General features: G+C 43.3%; 1 protein-coding gene and 1 long non-coding RNA gene across 4 annotated transcripts in view; one reads left to right on the top strand and one right to left on the bottom strand.

The window, feature by feature from the left end:
- LOC147709001 (uncharacterized) overlaps positions 1-21,951 on the bottom strand; it is a 398,890-nt gene that overhangs the window by 53,123 nt on the left and 323,816 nt on the right. For all 3 annotated transcript variants that reach the window (XM_086927594.1, XM_086927593.1, XM_086927592.1), the window contains one exon: positions 1,757-1,861. In XM_086927594.1, coding sequence (XP_086783720.1) covers positions 1,757-1,861 — 105 coding nt within the window. The remainder of the gene's footprint in view (positions 1-1,756; positions 1,862-21,951) is intronic.
- The window catches only part of LOC147709002 (uncharacterized), a 290,481-nt gene continuing 271,616 nt past the window's right edge, over positions 3,087-21,951 (top strand). Inside the window, exon 1 of the long non-coding RNA XR_015296668.1 lies at positions 3,087-3,302. This is a non-coding gene — a long non-coding RNA (uncharacterized LOC147709002). The remainder of the gene's footprint in view (positions 3,303-21,951) is intronic.

The following is a 21,951-nucleotide window of genomic DNA, read 5'->3' as shown; positions in this document are numbered from 1 at the left end:
GAAGTGGGCTTAAGACATGTCAAGAATCTAACAGCTTTGCGCCTATTGGCCCTATGGCGATCAATTTGGTCAAAGACCGAAACCAAATTTACTCAGGACGTGATAACTGACTGTTTAAGGCTCGATCATCGCTCACGCATACTATGGCTTGGCCATATTAAATACTGGTATAAAACACTGTATGAAATCAATGCCTTTCATGAGCCTGAGTTGGTGGCCTGTGTATCAAAAAAAGAGCTTGCAGTATCCTTTGTAAAACATATGGAAAATATTCGATCTATCGAATGCGTGAAACAAAAAACTTTTATCCTTTACCAGGAGTATAGGGTTAGCGAAGGCTTTCAACCATACTTAACATCAGTTACAAAAAGCTCACACCGTTTTGTATTAACTCGCTTTCGCCTGGGCATTGTACATCATTTAGTCGCATTCCCCCTGATTAACCAGCACAGCACCTCTCCCTGCCCTTGTGACGTGGTATCTATACAGAGTAGCTGTCATTTTATGTTGTTTTGCTAATTTTATACTTCCATGAGGAAATATTATTTAAAACCCATATTTTTTTATCCAATAAATTACGATGCACTAAGACAGCTATGCAGGTATTGTTTAATCTGCAGAGTCCAGATATATGTTTCTGCACAGCAACATATATTTTAAAATGTATATCTGTACGGAAATCGATGATTTTATGAACAAACTGAACTAAATGTCTTATATTATCATAACAGTGAAAGACAATAACCTTCCCTGCCACATTATGTGGCTAGTGCATTAGCGATACCATGAATTCTAGTTCTGTGTTTTAAGTTTACTTATTCTGGGCGTATTACTGTAATAGTGACTCTGTATTTTAATCTTTTTAACTTGAGTTTCAATCCCTATGCATTTTAACATTGCCAGTTTTTGCACATAAACTAAAGGATGGCTATTGCACTTTCCGAATGCTAACTTTGCACATATTTTTTGTTTATCGGTAGCATGTGCCACTTCGTTGCAAATTTTGCACATGCTTTATAAAAATTGCACTTTATTATGTACTTACACTAGTGACACTATGAATTTTAGATTTGTGCTTTAAGTTTATTTTCATTCTGGGTGCATTATTGCAACAGTGATTTTGCATCTTAATCCCTTTTAACCTGTGTTTCAATTCCTATGTATTTTATCATTGCTAGTTTTTGCATATAAACTAAAAGCACCTTCCGAATGCTAATTTTGCACAAATTCTATTAATTGTTAGTATGTGTCACTTTATTGCAAATTTTGCACATGCTTTATAAAGATAAAATTGTACTTTATCATGTATTTGCATTCGAACATTTAGGAATTGCTGTTGATATTCAGATTCATGGGCTGAATATATTTCGTATATGTACTATTTTATGCTTTGATGTTTTTGTTGCTATATGGTCATATACTTATATATACTGAATAAAGCATTTTGAATCTGAATCTGAATACATTACAGCACACCTTGCATCCATAATTAAAAACACAGCCGGGAAAAACAGCACTACACTACACTTTTCTACAAGTAATAACAAATATACTTAAAAGGATATTTACGCTTGTTGTTGTTTGCTACTAAAGGTGGGATTTTATCTAGGTTTTACCTTAGTGGATTGATCATGAAGAGCCAAGTCAGAAAGAGAAGGTTAGCATGTTACTATACTTACCAAGAAGAGTGCGAGCATCTAGTCACACATATAAATGATATGCAAAGTCATGATGTACACTCGGACTTAAAACGTACCTTCAAATTCATAGCGATTATTCCTATTTCAAACATTTTGTTGTTTCCAACTCTTCGGTATATATCCTGAAGGACAGCCTCACATGCGCTAGTAGGAGACAATCCCTGAAAATGAAATCATCTATATATTAAAATTTTGTAAACAATTCAAGCTAGTGACAATAGTGTACCGTTGCAACAATTAGGTACACAGTTCAGGTGGTTTAGAACAAAACACTTAAGAAATATAAAATCATGTACATCACCAGTTTGGAAAATGAACTTGAAATTCCTACACTAGCAGCATATATTAGGATCTGTAGTTTTTCCTTTATGCACATTTTCTTTTTTAAATTTTGGTCTAAGGGAAGGTTTGGGCTCAATTGATTAGGTACCACAACCGTCAAGGCATATTTCTGAACACATCAGGAGGTTTATTTATCAAACACAAGCTTGCAAGTCGTATGCTCACTGGTGCAGGTTTCAGTTCCTGAAAATAAATAGACAGGTACACTTGCACCATGCAATGAAGAATCATCGCGCTCTACAACTTAAGGGTGTTTGTGATATGTCCTTAAGGCTGGCTAGAGGTGCATGTTCTTTAGCAATGGCCCTGCCTATGCCTGTCTGTTACGACAACAATGCCAGTGGTGACAATATTATCTGCACATCTCCCTACACCCTCCCTCATACAACAAGTCCTACCTGGTGTCCTACAAACCCCCGTACCACCCTCTGCCCATTGTCTCCCTTCTCTTCATCCTTCGCCTATTCAAAAACACCCTTCCTGTCATCCTGCCCCACTCTCAAGCTAACCTTTGCTCCAGGGGCGTAACACAAGCCCCCGCAGCCCCCGCGCTCCGGGGGGCCCCGGCCTGGCCCCTCCTGACGTCATACAATACTCTGTGTAGGCTCTAAAATGGTGCGCAGCGTGGGCCCCGGCCGGGGCCCCTGCGAGTATTTGAAATGGTGCGGGCCGCAGCGCCCCGGCCGGGGCCCGTGAGTCTTTGAGAATGGCGGTGTGGGGCCCAGCCGGGGCCCCTGGGAGAGAGGAGTCTTCGAAATGGTGCGGACAGCGGACTGCGGGCCCGGGCCCGAGTCTTCGAAATGGTGCGGGCCCCCGTCTGGGGCCCAGAGAGAACAAGTCCGAAATGGTGGGGGGGCCCCGGCCGAGGTGTGAGTGTCTGAGTGTGAGTGAGGCACTAGCAGTTATTCATTTTTTTCCGCCACTGCCGGTGCCACTCGAAAGTCTCGAATAATCTTCTATGAAAAGAAATGGCGGACAGGGTGAGTCCTGACATAGTTTGTTTCACTTTCCGTTCCGCCGCTCGTATGCGCGTGTGCTGCGTGGGGGGGGGGGGGGCGGGGGTGGGGGCAGGGCTGGCTGCTGGTGAGTGGTGACCAATGCCAGGCAGCCGGCCCCGGGCCCAGGGGTACAACACTGTCATGTGCAATAATCGCCGGCGGAAGAAGACAGAGAACAACGAACTTCGATTCAAATCGAAGACAAAGGAAAGCCAGACCCGCCCACGCTCAGCCTCTCGACTGTGACTGTCCGAACTCCGAAGTAAGTCACACCGGCGGGGCCTGCAGGGTCCAAGTTAGTCCACTCTTCTGATATACTGTGATATGCTGCGGCTCTGGCCTTGGGGAGTGTTTGTTATTGGCAGAACTCCTTCCTTGTGGGGTCAGTCTCAGTGATGACAGCGAACACATTGCATTAGGCTCTCTGGTGCAGGATTCGGTAGCTTCGGTGGCTAACAAGGCAGCTTGTTGGCATAAGCTGCTCGTCCAGATGTTTTATCTCTTCTCAAATATTTACTCTTGAAAATGTAAAGTACCTTAAAAAAGATTCAAATGAAATTGAGCGGATGGATTTATCTGTGAACGGTAAACGATTAACAGCAATTATGACTCAGGGAGGGGCAGGAGGTGGGGGCAGGATACAAGAAGGAGGGGTTTGTGTGGATTGGAGGGGGTCAGGATGCAAGAGGAGGGATGAGGTGAAGTAAACTATGAGGGAGGGGTTGTGCTAAAAGGAGGGGAATGCAAGAAGGAGGGGTTCGGGTGGACTGTAGGGGGACGGACGCAAGAAGATGGGGGTTATGGTGGCCTGGGTCAAGGAGAAGGGAAAGGATGCAAGAAGCGGGTGGTTTGGATGGACTGGCCAGGGTCAGGTGGCAAGTAGAGGGTTGATGATTAAGTAAATTCTGAAGAGGGGAGAATGCAAGTATGAGGGAGGGGCTGGTTTAGAAGAAGGGGAGTGGAAGAAGTGGTGGTGGACTGGGTTAGGAGGAGAGGGCAGGAGGCAGGAAGGAGTCAGGGTGAACTGGATGAAGGGGAGTGGGCATCATGCAAGAAGGAGGGTGCCAGGGTAGACTGGGGCAAAAGCAGGGGCTGGATACAAGAAGAAGATCTGAGGGTGAACTAGGTTAAGGCAAGGGGCAGGATTAAAAAAGGAGGCCAAACATCATGTATTTTGAATTTGCCCTCGGCCCACAGTCAAGAAACATTACACAGGTGGTAGGAAGGAAGGGCACATGACCTGGCCTGCTGGTGCTGCTCTGCTGCTGCACATGTGTTGTGACTGGGGATTGAAGCCAGAAGGCTATTCTCATAACAGTTCTGTGGGGGAGAGTGAGAGTCTGAGACTCTGAGAACAAAGCTTGCATCGCCGCTGCGACTTGCGACATTACATTTGTCACCGGGCGCCACTGACTGAGGCCTCCGGCTCTCCTCAGGCATGCATGTACCATACTTCTAGCAATTTTGAGAGGAGATGAGTAAGAGGGCACTGACTGCACTGCCCCATCTGCGTTGTACCTGGTGCAGGTGTGTGTGTGTGTGTGGGGGGGGTGAGGTGTGAGTGTCTGAGAGCGAGGCACTCTTGACTGTTGTGAGCACTGCAGTTAATGTTATCAGTCCACTGCCAGCAGGCAGCAGCCACTCGTCTCGAATCTATGAAATGGCGGCGGCAGGGCCGCAGCAGGGACAGGGTGGATGCGCGGGGGCGCAGCCCGCGCGCACACACTTGTTGTTCACGACAGTCCGAGAGACTTTCACTTTCCGCCGCCGCGTATGCGCGTGGGGGGCGGGTGCAGGGCTGGCTGGTGAGTGGTGACCAATGACAGGCAGCAGCCCCAGGGGTACAACACATGCGCATTGCGCAACAACAACAACGAGCTCACTGTCACACGCAAAATGCGCGTAGAGTAAGGTGTGGCGTGTGGCATCAGGGGCGCGCATAGTCAAGAACAGAGAACAAAGACAAAGGAAGCCAGGCCCGTCCGCGCTCAGGACTGTCCGTCCCAACAGTGAACTGAACTCAAAGTAGGTCCGTCACCAGCTGGGCCTCCAGGTGTCCACTCCACTCTTCTTAGTTCCAAAGTCCACTGTCCAAACAGTAATATAACGAAGTATTTTGACCTTGGGGGTGCTATCCCGACTCCCTGCATCTGGTATGGATGTCTAATATTAGACACTGTGAAATGGCATTTTACGTCTCTCGTCGGCGTCCCCTTGCTTGGCTAGCTCCGAGAGCTGTAGTCTTGCGATGCGGATGCTGATATTTATAAGGCGAATCCATCAATCCAATTACGCTGATTGAAAGCCAACGTTGGCAAGAACAAAGTGGGGATTTATATTACGAGAGAGGGGGGCGGGCGCCGAGGATGAGAGATCGCGAGGTGGAGGAGCAGTCAACTTCAAGATGTCTTAATCGCACCCGAGGCTGGGTCTGTTTGGAAGAGAAGGGTCAATTCTTTAGAGAGTTTTGTTATCTGTTCTGTGGGTTCCCAAGTCAGCAATGGTGAGAGGCTTGGAGGGTTGGGGGACAGTGGGTATCAGTCACAGTGATGTGAAGCGGAACGGCGAGGGAGATGGAATCTACCATCACAATAACACACCTGATTAAAATAGTGCATGTATGTATCACTTATTGAGCATGGCCCCACTGCAGCAAGCGCAGCGCCCGCTACACTATCTCGCAAGTCACAGACCCCTCAAAGAAGCACGGGGAAAACCGGCCCCAGTGTCAACTCAACAAACATAAAGGTAGTAGGAAGGGCAATTTTGGGAGACATGACCTGCTGCTTTGCTGCATGTGTGTCGTGAGGAAGGAAACCTTGCATGGCGGATGCCCTGTTCATAACAGTTCTGTCACTGTGGGGGAGAGTGGAGAAGCTTGCATCGCCACTGCAACATTACATTTGCCACCGCAACTGAGGTATGTACCATTACTACTAGCTATTTGATTTTGAGATGAGATTATGTGCGTGAGGAAGAGGGCACTGCACTGCTGCCATTTGCGTTGTACCTGGTGTGTGTGTGGGAGGGAGTAAGGTGAGAGAGGAAGCTTTCCACCTCTACTGCATGGACTTATTGTCTGCTAGCTTGCTCGTGCTCCTCGTGTTAGGGAAGCTTAAGCTGTTGACGCCCATGCTGTAACCCTGCTGTAGGCCAGTGAAGCTTGTTAAAACCTTTCAGCAAACACAAGTCTAACTCAATGGTATTTGCCAGTGCTTGCTTTCTTCCCTATCTCATTGGAAAGGGTACTCAAGTGATTTTGAGAGCAGCCACGAGTTCCGATGGTCACAGTCGCGGTGTTCTACATGCTGGTGAGTGCATGTTTGTTTCAAGGGTTTTTTTTGCTTTACCAGCGCAGAACCAGAATGTTAAGCTCATGAGGTCCTTCCAGGTGCGCTGCTGCGCGCGAGGAGGGGCACCAACACATGCATGCAACTGAAGCAGCAATAATGAACTGGGGAAATCTTAGGAATGACGCTTTGAAAGTTTTGAGTAAAGTTTATGGTACACGCAAAGCTGGAGAAATGTTTAAAATAGAGAAATGTCCTTGTGTCAAAACTGGAACTTTGATGAGAATGGATAAGACGCATTTAAAAAAAATCCCTTTTGTTTAAAAGTGATGGCAAAACAGCGTTGAATTGTAAATAACAGCACTTTGACTTCATAAATCATGACGGACTGGCGCACTAGCTTTCGATATTCACAAACTTGGGTAGCATCATGTATGATTAATGTATGATTCAGTGACTTGTCCGTAGCACCTGGGCGCTGGGTGGTAGGGCAAAGTGGTACATGGTTGGCCGCGCGCCGCACGGGAGGCATGGTGGGCCGTGCCGCGAGGGGGGCCTCCATGTGCTTTGAAGGGGGGCCCCCTCAAGTTTCATTACGCCACTGCTTTGCTCATCCCCTTATCCTCCCAACTTGTTGCGGCACTACTAAGTCTCAGAGAGCAGAGAACTGGCACTGGAGAGTCACTCTTCAATGCAGCATGTTTTTCATTTCACCATCACCGTGGGTCTAGAGTGACCCACTCACAATTGACAGGGGACCAATGGCCACTGGAAACATAAGTTCCATTCACATTCCTCCATTTCCCTTTGGTCTCTAGACACCTAAGGTAGGCGACGGACCACCATTATTAAGAACGTAAGCTGTGAGATCAGGAGGTTTGCTATTGTGTGCCAGAGCAGTACAAATCTAAACTATTTATTTCGCTGCTCTTGAGCCAGAGCAGCAAATAACCTGGTTTCAAAACCATTTTCCACAAAAGGTCTTCCTATTGAGGCCATACATAACAATTCTGTTCCATGTACAGAATCTCGAGATTATGCTCTGTAAGGCAACCTGCTGTACCTTAAAGTTAGGTTCATGTTACCATCAAATATCCACATATAAAATATAAGAACCTTGAGGATACAAAACAGGCACTCACACAAGCAGAAGGCACAGTAGCTCACAAGATTATCTTTTTGCATTGAAATGTATGACCTGCAGAAGACACTCAATCTACTGAGCTGTTCCACTGGGATCAGAACCTGTAGCTTGCGGTTGACAGAGTCAAGGATGTTTGTGCTTACCTCACTGATCTATTTATTACCAGATTTTCTAAAGCTCTATTCATACAACAAATAGGGTCCTCAAGGCTTGCATATATTTGAAGGGCTTTAAGAATATTGATGAACTTTCTGAATATTTTCCACTCTGTCTTGCCACCTCTAAGATGATTCTCCACCAAATTGCCTCCTTGCCATCTACCTGAATCCACAGTGCCCCACTGCTGTTCACAACATCTGTTTTAGTTAAGTACACCAAGTGATTGAGGAAAACATAAGGCTCACATCCCCAGGATCTCATTGATTAAGCTTAACACCTGCAAAAATATTTTTAACTTTTAAATTCAATGTCCAATCGTTTGAAGAATTTTCTCTCCCCATCACTAAGTGTAACACAAACTTTATGATGGTTAGAGAGCCTAATCTTGTCTGATTGCTGCAAACCCCAGCTAATTCCATATTATACGATCTCCATGATTCATGATGAATGGACTTTCTGATGTTCATGAGGTGATCCAGAATGTGATCTCTGTAGAACGTTCGACAAAACAGGAAATAAACAGCTACAAAAACCTACAACAATAACTATTTAAGAACAATGCAAGTTATCACAAAATATAAGCAGACACTCTAGCTGCCAAAACCACTATTGCTTTTATTTCAATGTTTATAGCATCCTGCAACAAACACAATATAAAGGCATTATTGTTTGTAAACAAACACACCGCTCTTCAACATCTCCTTTACAAGTCAGTTTCTGTAACAAAGTGAAAAGAAAGTGAAAAGGAGAGTGGGACGTAAACCTTCATAATAACTATAAAAATAACTTGTTTTTATATAGCTAAGATCATCATATTGAGTTTTTCTATATTGGAACTATAGAAAGTGGAGTTGGACTTGCCAGGATTTGAACTTGACATCTGTAGATCATGAGAATGCCATCAACGAGCATTGCCCGACTAGGCCAAATTGCTGGATACACTTAGAAGTCCCTTATATAGCTGGTTACACATATAGGTCATGTAGAATTCCCCTTCAAATTGAACAAATACAATGATTGCATAATGGGATAGTTCTGGTCAAGAGTTATTAGTGCACTGACTGACCACAAGACCAGCAAAATCTGGACCCCTTGAGAACGAATGTATCTCAAGTAAGCAGAGAATCAAATCTTGACAGCCTGGGCTTTTTCCACCTTCATTTTCTCGATAAAAGTGGTGCTGTACGATAAAGAATCAATCTGCATACCAGAGGATCACGGCTTGTCCTAATCATTTTATAGCAGGCTATCTACCTTCATTCTTTGATTAAAATCAAAACATAAATACTATATAGAAACTGTTCCATACCCACTTAGGCCTACTCCCATTTCTACACCGGTAATCTTACAATAGGGAAAATATATTTTTTTCTCTTGCAAAACCAGGTTCTTTAGTTTTTATACCAAAAACTAAAGAACCTGGTACTGAAGTATTCTGTATTGAACAGACCATAAGCAATGGAATCCTTCATTAATCCAGCTTTCATTCGGCGGTAGCCCCAAATAAGCCATATCACTACCTTTTTTGTCTGCCTGAACACTGTCTTTTTCCGTGCAGTGGTGGCTGAATCAGTCCACCCAGTTTAACTTTCTCGAATTGTGACCCTTTCTAGACAATAAAATATTAGAACACATACTCCTGGGTAATTTTCCTACTGTGCTTCAGCTTATTATAGTTAAAAAAAAAAGTGTATTCAAAATTGTAACCTACTGCTATACTTTAGGAAGGTGCTAAAATCTTGGTTATCCCAAAAGCCGGCCACACATTCAGGGTCCCAGTTCTATAACCATAATTGAGCTTTGTGGTAGTAGGCAATATAGTCTCAACTCCTATTACTTTCTCTCTAATCATATTGGGAATGGAACCTACTACTGCGATGTGCTTATTCATTTGTTACACTGGACCGCCATTTCGTTGGGTAACCACTCTGCAGACAAAGACAGACATGCTTAACATAGAGACCCTTTCTCCTTCAGTGGTTAACTTGTCATTACACCTAATGACATATACGTAAACTTACCATGGTTACTATGTTGCTTTCTTACTTGTGGATCAACCAGAGTCCTTATCTTATTTACTCTCTAATTCTTGTGGGATCGGTAGTTTTCCTGTGCTATGCATCACAGGTTTCAATTAAAACTAAAGAGAAAAATAAGACTGAGGAAAGTCTAGTTGTGGACTCATGTGCTCCGTGTTTTTAAGAGTCCAATCCTGTACAATAACCTCACTTCAAGACTTTCCCATCCGGATCTTCTGCTCCCTTACCCCACATTACATTTAGTTTTACTTTGAGAAGGGTAATAATGTCAGTCAGTCAGTCAGTCAAAATTACTTTATTCGGTTTATATGCAAACCATAAAAGCATACTAAATGACATACAATGTCAGAAGAATTTAAAAAAACATGGATTACATATAAATAGACTTAAAAAATGTGCAAATATTTTCATACATAAAACAGTTGAAAATGTAGTTTGGGTGAATTACATCAGGACACAACAATTCATCAGTGTATACACAATTTAAGCTTAACTTGTTTTCCTTAAGATTCTTACAGCCGCAGAGAGAAAGTTGGCAATATTAAAAATTTCCCATACATTTGACAATAGCTGCAGATTGAGTAAAGCTGGCTTGACTTGCACAAAGCCATTGTTGGATAAAATTGGAAGGATAAAACGCTTCCGAATACTAGTAAGGTGCTCGCAAAAGAACATAAAGTGCATGATGTCCTGCCCGGAAAAATTATCACAAGTGCAAACCCCAAGATCATCAACCCTCTTCCACCTTGGCGTGTCACCGAGGAGAAAATGAAATTGATCTAATTTAAATCTAGTCAATAAGAATCGATGATTGGGGTTTGTAACAATATCCAGATATGGTTCCAAGGACAGGGTAGTCTTTCGCAGTTGATGAGCCCTTACTGTTGGCTTTACCAGTTCCCTCTCTTCTCTAGCCATAGTGGCAATTCGCAGATATGTTTCTTTAGTCCATTTTACGTCTCCCCTCAACAACCTTTCTGGTGCGTTGTATATTTCAGGTCTACCCAGCTTCACACATAGATTATAAACGTATTTAAGCCAGGGAATACAACGCCCATGATAATAATGTCATTTTTGTACCTCTTTTACATAATGTGGCTAATATTAACCCAACCTAATTAAGTACTGTCTTTATGCCTATGTTGTGTATACCTCAGTTGTTTTCTACAGCTAAGCAACATCTGGATCTCGCACAGTTGCTACAAGAGCTTAAAGTGACCTTACATGATCTGCCTTGACTGAAGAATCCTGGTGTGGATGGACTTTCGTCAAAATTCTACACTCTCTTTGCCCCCCCCAACCAGCATTCGACTGCTTCAGCTTTATATTACCTCTCTGGAGCGGGGCACGTTCCAGACTCCTTAAATGAAGCTTTCATCTCTATGATGCTCAAATCCTACAGGAACCCAACGGAAATGTTTATCATCCACTATCAATTCTCAATGCTGATTTTTGAGATGCCTACAACAATACAAGCCAATTAATTGCTTTCGAATCTCCCTCTCTTGATACACCCGACCATGTCATAGCTAGTTCCTCAGACAACTTCCCAAGGACTGCATGCATTGCTTTAGATATGGAGAAAGCATTTGACTCTCTCAGATGGGACTATATGCTGGAAGTCCAAATGGGTGCTGGCCCCAACTGGTGTAAATTGATGTGTCTTATAAATATGACCCAACTGCTTGGGTCAAGACAGGGCAGTGTATCTTATAACTCTTACTAAATGGTAGAGGCAAGGCACTTGACAGGGATGCCCTCTCGAGTCCTTTCTTTTTGTGAGCGCAAGGGAACCACTGGCGATCAAAGTGTGGCAACAGGGTGTGCACTGTGGTATATCACTTAGAACTATCCTCATTACAGCATCACTGTATACTGACGATATCCTTCTTAACGTTTGGGATGACCATAGCTCCCATAGCTTGTCTCTTGGCTGACTTTGAAGAGATCTCCGGACTTAAAGTTAACTGGTTCAAATCCTGCATCTTCCTTCTTTATACCGGTTATGATTTTCCACCTCCTCTCCAGCTGGTCTCTCACTTAACTGAGAACTGGGCACATTCCGGTACCTTAGGATTCATGTACATATATATATATATATATATATAACACTCTCCGGAAGACTAGCGGGATGGTAACCTGCATTCAGCACTTCGGTCAGTGAAGGCATAATTCACGTTTTTGGTGACACTGCCCTTGTCTGTCATGGGTTGAATAACTTTTATTACAATGATTGTGCTCCCATGTCTCCAAAAATCTTTGTCAGTCTTTCCTTTCCTCTCCCTTGGTCTTTTTTTGTGACTTGGACAGGTGAGTTTATTTGGTACAAAGGCTGCAGGCAGCTGGAGTTGCAACTCTCATACTCACAACTTAGGTGGTTGGGTTGGAGCACCTGGATTTTGAACAATATTATCTTGCAGCACATGTTCAGTGACCGTCTGTCTGTTTGGTAGGTCATTCTTTATTCGAGATGGGCCTCCCCACTGGGGAACGAAACCAAGGTCTGATATACTCCATAATTCATTCATTGAAGGCTCACCTTCCTAAGGTCTCTCTGCTGCTTTTCACGGCATTGCCTCCAATGCTCACACGCACTTCACAAACATGCACCTGTAATCCCCCTCATGAGATTGACAGCGCTCAACGCTGCCATCCCCCCAAACCCCATTTGGTAGTCTCAGCAGAAAGGAATATGCTACTTACCAGTATGCATCTGTTCTTGGCATAGAGGGCTGCAGAGTGGTACATTATGAATAGATCGCCATCTGGTGTTGAGCTCGGATGATTGCACTTTGTTTTTCTCTTGGAGAGTCTTTTGTATCTTGGTGACTCCTCCCTTGGTTGGTAGTGCGCATGGGCATCGGCTCCATCCTTAGATTGTTTTGCCATAGTAGGGTTAGATGGAGTAGTGTAGTAGAATACAGATAAGAATGCCCATGTAAGTGTATCTAAATAAGATAATGTTGGAACAGACACAGGTTTCCGGGGAGGCTGGGAGGGCATGTACTACTCTGCAGCCCTCTATGCCAAGAACAGATGCATACTGGTAAGTAGCATATTCCGTTCGAGGCATATGGGCTGCAGATGGTACATTATGAATAGACTATACAGCAGTTCTCTCCCTAGCGGTGGTCGCCCGTGTCTGTTGCAACTGTCTGAAATAAAGTTTTTAATACTGCTTGTCCCACTCTAGCTTGTTGTGTTGTGTGCACATCTACACAATAGTGTTTTGTGAAGGTGTGCGGTGTAACCCAGGTAGCTGCTTTGCATATGTCATCTAGTGGAATGTTTCCCAAAAATGCCATAGATGCTCCTAGTTTACGTGTAGAGTGAGCTCTAGGAGGAACAGTTAATGTTCTGTTTGCTTTTAAGTAGCATATTTGAATGCATTTTACAATCCATCTGGCAATGCCCGCTTTAGAGATGGGATTGCCTTTGTGTGTTGGAGAAAACGCAACAAATAGCTGTTTTGTCTTTCTGAAAGTTTGTGTTCTTTCTATGTAGTACAATATGGCCCTTCTAACATCTAATGTATGTAGGGCTCTTTCTGCTACTGTTTGTGGTTTTGGAAAGAAAACCGGTAATTCCACCGACTGATTGATGTGGAATGCTGAAATTACCTTTGGTAAGAATTTTGGGTTTGTTCTAAGAACCACCTTATTTTGGTGTAACTGCATAAATGGTTCTTGAATTGTAAAAGCCTGCAGCTCACTTACTCTTCTAAGTGACGTGATAGCTATGAGGAAGGCCACCTTCCATGTGAGGAATTGTATTTCACACCTATGCATAGGTTCAAAGGGTGGCCCCATTAGTCTGGTAAGTACTATGTTGAGATTCCAGACTGGGGAAGGTGGTCTTCTTGGTGGAATGACTCTTTTGAGTCCTTCCATGAAAGCTTTAATTGCTGGTACTTTAAACAGGGAAAGATGTTGCCTGTTTTGTAGGTACGCCGCTATAGCTGCGAGATGAACTCTTATAGAGGTATATGCTAAGTTACATTGCTGCAAGTGTAGTAAATAGCAAATGATTTGTTTAGTGGATGCGTCCAGAGGGTTGATGTGCTTACTGTTACAGTGTATAGCAAACCTTTTCCATTTTGCTGCATAGCATGCTCTGGTGGTAGGACGTCTTGCTTGTTTAATGATTTCCATACATTCTGGTGGTAAATCTAAATATCCAAACTCTATGACCTCAGGAGCCAGATCGCTAGGTTCAGTTGTTTGGGATCTGGGTGCATTATTTCTCCATGGTTCTGTGTAAGATGCATGGGTAATAATCTTAGCTTTTGATGTGGTACTTGTGAGAGTTGTAGCAGTGTGGTGAACCACGGCTGCCTTGCCCACGTGGGTGCCACTAGTATCATTGTCATTGAGTGTTGCTGCAGCTTCCGAACCAGTAACGGAATTAGTGGTAGAGGAGGGAACGTGTAAGCAAATTTGTTTGACCAATTTATCCATAGTGCATTGCCCTGGGACTGTTGGTGTGGGTACCTGGATGTGAAGTTTTTGCATTTTGCGTTCTGATGATTGGCAAACAGATCTATCTCTGGTTGCCCCCATTTTTGGAAGAATGGCTGCAGTATTTGGTCGTGCAGCTCCCATTCGTGTACTTGTTCTGACTGTCTGCTTAGGATGTCTGCTATCTGATTTTGAACTCCTGGTAGGTGTTCTGCTAACAGATAGATCTTTTGAGGAATGGCCCATCTCCAAATGTCCTGTGCTAGTTTGGATAGTTGGAGAGAGTGTGTCCCCACCTGTTTTTGAATATAATACATTGCAGTCATGTTGTCTGTTCTGATCAGGACTGCCTTGCCTGTAATTTGTATTTGGAAAGCTTTTAGTGCTAGAAATACTGCTAATAGTTCTAGGTAGTTGATGTGCAGTTTCTTTTGCTGCACACTCCACTTCCCCTGCACTGTGTATTTGTCCATATGCACTCCCCATCCTGAGAGCGATGCGTCCGCTGTTATTATCACTTGTGGAATTGGCTCTAGGAACGACCGTCCCTTGGAAATGTTTTCCGTGTTCCACCACTTCAGAGAGCGATACGTCCGGTCGTTTACCAACACCAGATCTGTAATCTGACCTTGAGCCTGATTCCACTGTGTCGCTAGACACTCCTGTAGTGGACGCATTTGTAGTGTGGTATTAGCAGTATGCAGGAGGACATCATGCCTAATAGTTGCATAAACACTCGTGCTGGTAGTGAGTGTTGTGGTTGAAATCTTTGTATTAACCCGACCATTGTTTGTATCCTGATTGGGTTGGGGTATGCTATTGCCTTTTCTGTGTTTATTGTAGCCCCCAGGTATTGCTGAATCTGGTTTGGTTGCAGGTGTGATTTTTTGTAGTTCACCGTGAACCCTAGGTGGTGCAGCAATTGAATTGTCTTCTGTGTGTTGTGAAGACATTCTTCTTTTGACTTGGCCTTTATTAGCCAATCGTCCAAGTATGGGAAGACATGTATTTGTTGTCTTCTTAGGTGTGCTGCCACCACAGCTAGGCATTTTGTGAAAACTCTTGGTGCTGTTGTGACACCGAACGGAAGGACTTTGAACTGATAGTGTTGTCCTTCTAATACAAACCTTAGGTATTTTCTGTGGGCTTTGTGAATTGGGATATGAAAGTAAGCGTCTTTTAGATCCAGTGTAGAAAGAAAGTCCCCTTTCTTCAGTAAAGGGAGTACTTGTTGGAGCGTGACCATGTGGAAATGCTCCGAATTTATGTAAGCATTGAGAGGTCTGAGGTCTAATATTGGTCTTAGGGACCCGTCCTTTTTGGGGATCAGGAAGTATAGAGAGTATACTCCTGTTCCTTGTTGATCTTTTGGGACCTTCTCTATTGCATGCTTTTGTAGAAGTGCTAGTACTTCTTCTCTTAACAATGTCAGATGATCTTGACTCATTGGACGCTGTTTGGGGGGGATGTTTGGTGGGGTAGCTGTGAGTTCTAGGCAATAACCATGTTGGATAATTTGTCTCACCCACTTGTCTGATGTGATGTTCTCCCAGACAGGTAGGAACTGTGATAGACGTCCCCCGACCGGTGTTATGTGGTCTGGGGGGAGTTCTATGAAGTCACTGTTTTGGGGTTGAGGCGTTGCGGTTGTTATTATTTCCGCGGCCTCTACCCTTGTTGTTGTTACCTCTGTAACTGCCTCTTGAATTACCTCTGGGTGATGTTGGTGTGAAAGAGGTGGATTGCTGATTTGTTCCTGTATTCTTTGAGCCCCCTCTATAGGTGGATCTACGAAAGGAACCTCTTTGTGTTGGCTGTTGCAATGCTCCCATTGACTTAGCCGTTTCTGTATCTTTTTTCATTTTTTCTAAGGTCTCATCTGTGCTTGAACCAAACAGTGTCTTTTGATCAAATGGTTTGTTCAGTAGGGCCGTTTGTACTTCCTGTTTGAATCCTGAGATTCTAAGCCATGCATGTCTCCTTAACATGACACTGGTGTTGATAGATCTTGCTGCAGTGTCTGCTGCGTCTAGGGCGCACTTAATGGAAGTATTAGTTATTATTTTACCTTCCTGTATTAACTGATCTGCCTTTTTCTGATGTTCTTTGGGGAGATGTGTGATGAGTTTTTCCAATTCATCATAATGTGCCCTATCATAACGTGCGAGTAGTGCCTGTGTATTGGCTATACGCCAGCTATTTGCCGCCTGTGATGCTACTCTTTTGCCTGATGCATCTATTAATTTTGACTCTTTATCAGGTGGAGGAGCCTCTCCTGTAGATAATGAGTTTGCTCTTTTACGAGCGTTTGAGACCACCAGCGAGTCTAGAGGTACATGCCCTTTAATAAATATTGGATCCTTTGGAGCCGCCTTATATTTTTTATCAATTCTTGGGTTTAACACCCTAGCCCTCACTGGGTCTTTGAATATTTCTTCTGTGTGACTGAGAAGACCCTTCAACATAGGAAGAGTACCTGATGTTCTTTGTGCATTAGGTAGCGTCTCTAACAGGAAATCCTCTATTTGAGGTTCTGTATGTATATCTACTTTATGGTATTTTGCTGCCCTATTAATGAGCTGCACAAACCCTGTGTTATCATCAGGTGGTGAAGGCTTTGAGGGATATAACTCTGGGTCGTTGTCCTCATCTGACCCTACGTCATAATTTTCCCATGGGTCATCCTCATCTGGGATGGTTTCGTCATCCCCTTGAGGTTCTCCCTCCCCTAGATCACTGTCTACATCAGACTGAGGTGTAGATGGTCTTGGTGTGGAAGGTGTAGGAATATTTGGCCTAGTGTGAGGAATAGGAGAAGAGGGTGTGACTTTAGGTCGAGGAGAAGCAGGAGGAGTTATATTTGTCCCCATTGTTCTCTTTTTTGAAGGAAGAGATTTATCTTCTGTCTGTTCACTCTTTCTCTTCTTCGTGACTACTTTGCCAGTTTGCGGATCGATAAACAAGATCTTTTGTTTGGGATCTGTCTGTTGCTCCTGAATCGGTACCGAAGGTCCTGGTTCCGAAAGGTGCTTATGTTTTCGATCGTCAGTGTTTGGTGTTTTCGGCACCGAATGTCTACTCGATTCCGACTTCCTGGGTATCGAGTGAATCTTGGACGACGAATCATATTTATGTTTCGACATGGAATGTTTCGATACCGAGCTTTCCCTTGTATGTAGCCTCGGTGCCGAAGTCGATGTCGCCCTTTTCTCGGATCCGACATGGTGGGAGTCCGAGTGTTTTGGTTTCAGTTTCGGTTTCGTTGCCGGGCCCGAGGGCGGGGCGTCTGAAACTTTTTTCTGCGGTTTGACCGGGCCCGAAGGCGGGGTCGTTACCGCACGGGGTCGGTTTTTCGGTAAGGGGACGTCGTCACTCACGGTTTGTTGCTCGATGAGTTCTTCAACCTCCGACTGGTCCCCTTCCGACCCCGACTGATCCTCTTCTTCCTCAATTTGCTCGTCTCCGAACAGCTCCGGGATCGCCTCCGACTGCATTCTGGAAACCTCGTGTCTTCGAGCTCGACGATTTCTAATCGTTAGCTTGGAGGAGAATGCTGCGCAGGCTTCGCAGTCCCTGGATTCGTGTTCAGGCGATAGACAGAGGTTGCATACCTCGTGTAGGTCCTTGTGTGGGAACTTAGCACCACACGTTGGACATTTTTTGAATGGAGTCCTTTCCATGGACTCCGGGCTTGACTGCGTCGAGAAAGGCCTCCTGTTCGTCGACGTAGATCCAAGTTTTTTCTCTTCGATTTTGAATTTGCAACGCGTCGGAATGGAAATGAAACGCGTTCGATAACAATACCGTCGAATTGGAAAGGGAATACGCGCCGATAAATCACTTTTCTCTGAAGTTGATCTGGAGCGTCTCGATCCTCATCCGAACCCGATGGCGGAAAAAAACAATCTAAGGATGGAGCCGATGCCCATGCGCACTACCAACCAAGGGAGGAGTCACCAAGATACAAAAGACTCTCCAAGAGAAAAACAAAGTGCAATCATCCGAGCCCAACACCAGATGGCGATCTATTCATAATGTACCATCTGCAGCCCATATGCCTCGAACATGGTATTACTATTTCTAAATTTATTTTTGGCCAGTGAACTACTAACATTTGAAAACCTAGGACAGACTTTACGATTCTCACTGGCCACTTTCTCATTTATGCCCTAACTAAATGATCGCTGAGCACTACATTCCAGGTACGGGACTCAGAACCAACTAATAATGCATTGATTCAAGCACTTTACACCCTAGGAGACAGTACACATCTAGTCCAATGGCTTTACTGAGCACATCTCCAGCACTGGGATCAGACCAGAGGTTCCCTTCAAGGGAAATGAGAAGGCGATATAGGCCACTCATTAATTCAGAAAGGCAGCGCATTTTCTCATACCCATATAAGTTATCTTGCAACTCGTGGTTTAAGTATATTCGATTCAACATATTAAACAGAGCATAACTTACCCCTCATTGCCTTTCCAAGATTTACCAGAGGCATCCTCAGTTTGCCCTCAATGCCGATCCCCTGAACATGGACCTACCTCATATTTCATGGCCATGAGGGTCATTGAGAGGTTATTGGACCGGGGTCATTGACCTACTTCACCAAGTTATAGGGTGCAGTTTGAACAGTTCACAAAGAAGAACTGACTTTGGGCCTTTTATCTCACTCACATTCAAAAAAAGTTTCAACTACATTGTTTGACTAGGCTCTGCTGTTGGCAAGATGCCATATTAAAATAAGATGGACAAACCCTACCCTATGACGATACAGCCGTGGAGCCAGACAACAACCCCCTGGTTGACATTCAAGAGCATCCACTTACAAATGGAAGAAAGAGTACGTAAGCATCCCATTGCTAAGGATTGGGATTCTCTGGTCGAAACATTTACACAGACCATTAAGGACGGTGCACACGCCACCTTAAACATTCCACCACTGCTACAGTAATGCATTGGTTCTCCACTTTATTAATGTTTGACAGACATTGATGTGTACATGGTCTACAGCTCGGGCATTGCAGCCCACGGATGAGCTTGATTATTAAACTGGACGAGGCGAGCGGCAATTGATTATCATGCTAAGCAGCTGCCATTAAGTTGCCCAAAGTCAGAAGGAACAAGTTGGGGTGGGAAGTGGATGGGAGAGTTGATTCGAGTTGTTATACCATAGGGGAGGGATGTTTATCGTAAGTAGAAAACAATGGCAGATCTATCACACTATTATTTGAAATGAAATATAACACAAGTGTAACCAACCTATTGATGGCTGTAAATTGTTCATTTGACAACTGCCAATAAAAACATATTAAAAAGTGCTAACATACCTTTAAGCATATGACACTTTTTATAAGTTCTCAATCAATCATTTAATCAACCAGTGAATAAGAGTGGAACCTTCTTGATTCAAAGCAATCGAACTAAAAAGCAGAAAACGTGTCTTTTGAAGTTTAGAATGATACTGTAGGACTTTTCAGTAAAAGTCAGTACACTCTCCCAAACCTTTCAGAAGTCTGTAATGCAGTTGACAATCCCACACTAAGATTGGAGATAATCTTTTCAGAGAATGGCAGAAATAAGTTCCCCTTAATTGCTAATGAAAGTTAACAACTCCAAGACTTTGCACAATACCTTTGGGGGCCGACATGTTTCTCCCACTTTAGTTTTTTTTCAATATGTTAGAAAGACCACTCTGTTTCCTAATACAAGCCACTTAGCACTTCTTTCGATGACAAAAAATGCAATTAAGAGACTTCCTGATTGGCCAAGTTAATTGGTTTCTTATGTTTTGCTCTGGTTTTTTTTCTCCTTTTCCTTATTTCCTCCAATAACTGTAATGCATTGCTAAAAGGTCTGTCCATTGGATCTTGCCTCATGGGAAGGAGGCGGGTTTACTTTGAGGGGGATGTTGAAACACTGTTTTATAACCATTCTGGTAATACTTGAACATGTATTTAAGGAAGAAAACTCCCGTATTATCCGACAAATAAGGTACAAGGCTCTAGATACCCAACTGCTTAAAAGGAAACAGTGATTGAATGTATTACCATGCTTGATGCTTAATGTTTTGAAAGATCAATAAAAACAAGTTTGACAAAAAAATGCAATTAAGAATGCAATACTCCAACAACTCAATCCATCAACTGTCTCACTAATCAAATTGTGGATCACCAAGCGGTCTGTCTACAAGTCAATGACGGGAAAGCAAGTGTAGGTCCAAAAACTCCTATGAAAAAAATCTAATTCCAATGCTGATATTTCCTGCTCCCTACCTTCCCTATTCAATGCAGCAAATAAAGCAAGAAACCAAATTGTGATTTTAGACAAGTATTTCTCTTTGGATAAACAGCTTAGAAAATAAAATAAAAACATGCATTTATTTATTAACGGACCTTTCATCTCTGTCCAAACCAAAATAACTCGAACAAGTCATAACTAACAGATGATTGATGTGCAGCCATCTAAACCTTCCTTAGAAAGATTAAAAAAAATATATTGCCACTATATTTCAAATAGCAGGTATAGGTATTTAAGAGGAAAATATAGTTCTTCCCTGTCAGGAGTTGCACAGAACACAACCTCCTTATAAGACAGCTTCACAAAATGGCATCAAAAATGCTTTGCCGTGCATGGAATCTCCTTCCAGACACCAAGGCAACCGATAAAGGCTCCAGCCATTGTATTCTAACTTTTCTAAAAATTATATACATCACAGACATATTCCAGGAAGACCCTCACAAACATACACAACCCTCCCCAAAGACACACAAACACCCCAGACGATGCTATATAAAACCAACTTTTAATACTGGGCAGAAACAAAATACAAAACTAACCCTAATCTTTTAAATGACCAGAAGTATTGCTACTCATCAATGACTGCCATATAACATTTTCTCACCAAAAGTCACACCTACCAAATATAGTAGATACACACTCTACCACCGGCTCATAAACAGTTTGTCTGTTGAGGATGGTGGGATACTTAACACATATTGAACCCAAAGTTTAGGTTACAAGAATAGAACTTTACTTATGTAACCAACAACTCCATATACATCGCTATAGCGGGAGAAAAACATAAAAAGATAATGTAACCAAAGGTATTCCTTACTTAGAAATGCTTTACATATTACCATTACATGTATGTGTGTATATATATATATATATATATATATTTTCATCTTTACCTATATGTAAAGTTACACATATATAGCTTAATATTTGCAACAATCACAAAGAAGACAAAAGTCTCTTTCCAAGGACTAGAAAGAGACTTACCTTAATGGAAAAGATGGCGAAGTACTGCCTGGCCCACCGTTGCATCAGCATCTTGTGCGGATTCCAGGTAACAGTGCTGCGTGAAGGTATGCGTGGTACTCCAGGTTGCAGCACGGCAAATCTTTTCCAACCATACCCCTGCGAAGAGGTCTGTTGAAGTTGCAACCGCTCTGGTAGAGTGAGCGTTTACTATCCTTTTCAAAGGCTTGTTGGCCTCAATATGACTGAATTGGATTGCAGCAGATATCCATCTTGCGATGGTGGCTTTTGTTTTTGCAGTCCCTCTCTGCCTTGGCCATAAGCAACAAGCAGTTGATCAGTTTTTGGAATGTCCTTTGAAGATAAAACTTAAGGCAGCATTTGACATCAAGTGTATGAAGCGCCTGCTCCGTGGGAGTTGAAGGTTGAGGAAAGTAAGACCGGAGTATAACCGGCTCACTGAGGTGGAACTGAGAAGGCACTTTAGGTATAAACGTGGGATTAGTCCTTAAAATCGCAATCAGGTTTTAGAGCAGCCTTTAGCACGGAGACGACTTTA

Source organism: Lissotriton vulgaris, chromosome 6 (assembly GCF_964263255.1).
Source record: "Lissotriton vulgaris chromosome 6, aLisVul1.2, whole genome shotgun sequence".
Classification (NCBI taxonomy): domain Eukaryota; kingdom Metazoa; phylum Chordata; class Amphibia; order Caudata; family Salamandridae; genus Lissotriton; species Lissotriton vulgaris.
The sequence above is the reverse complement of the archived record's forward strand: the minus strand, read 5'-3'. Positions and strand labels throughout refer to the sequence as shown.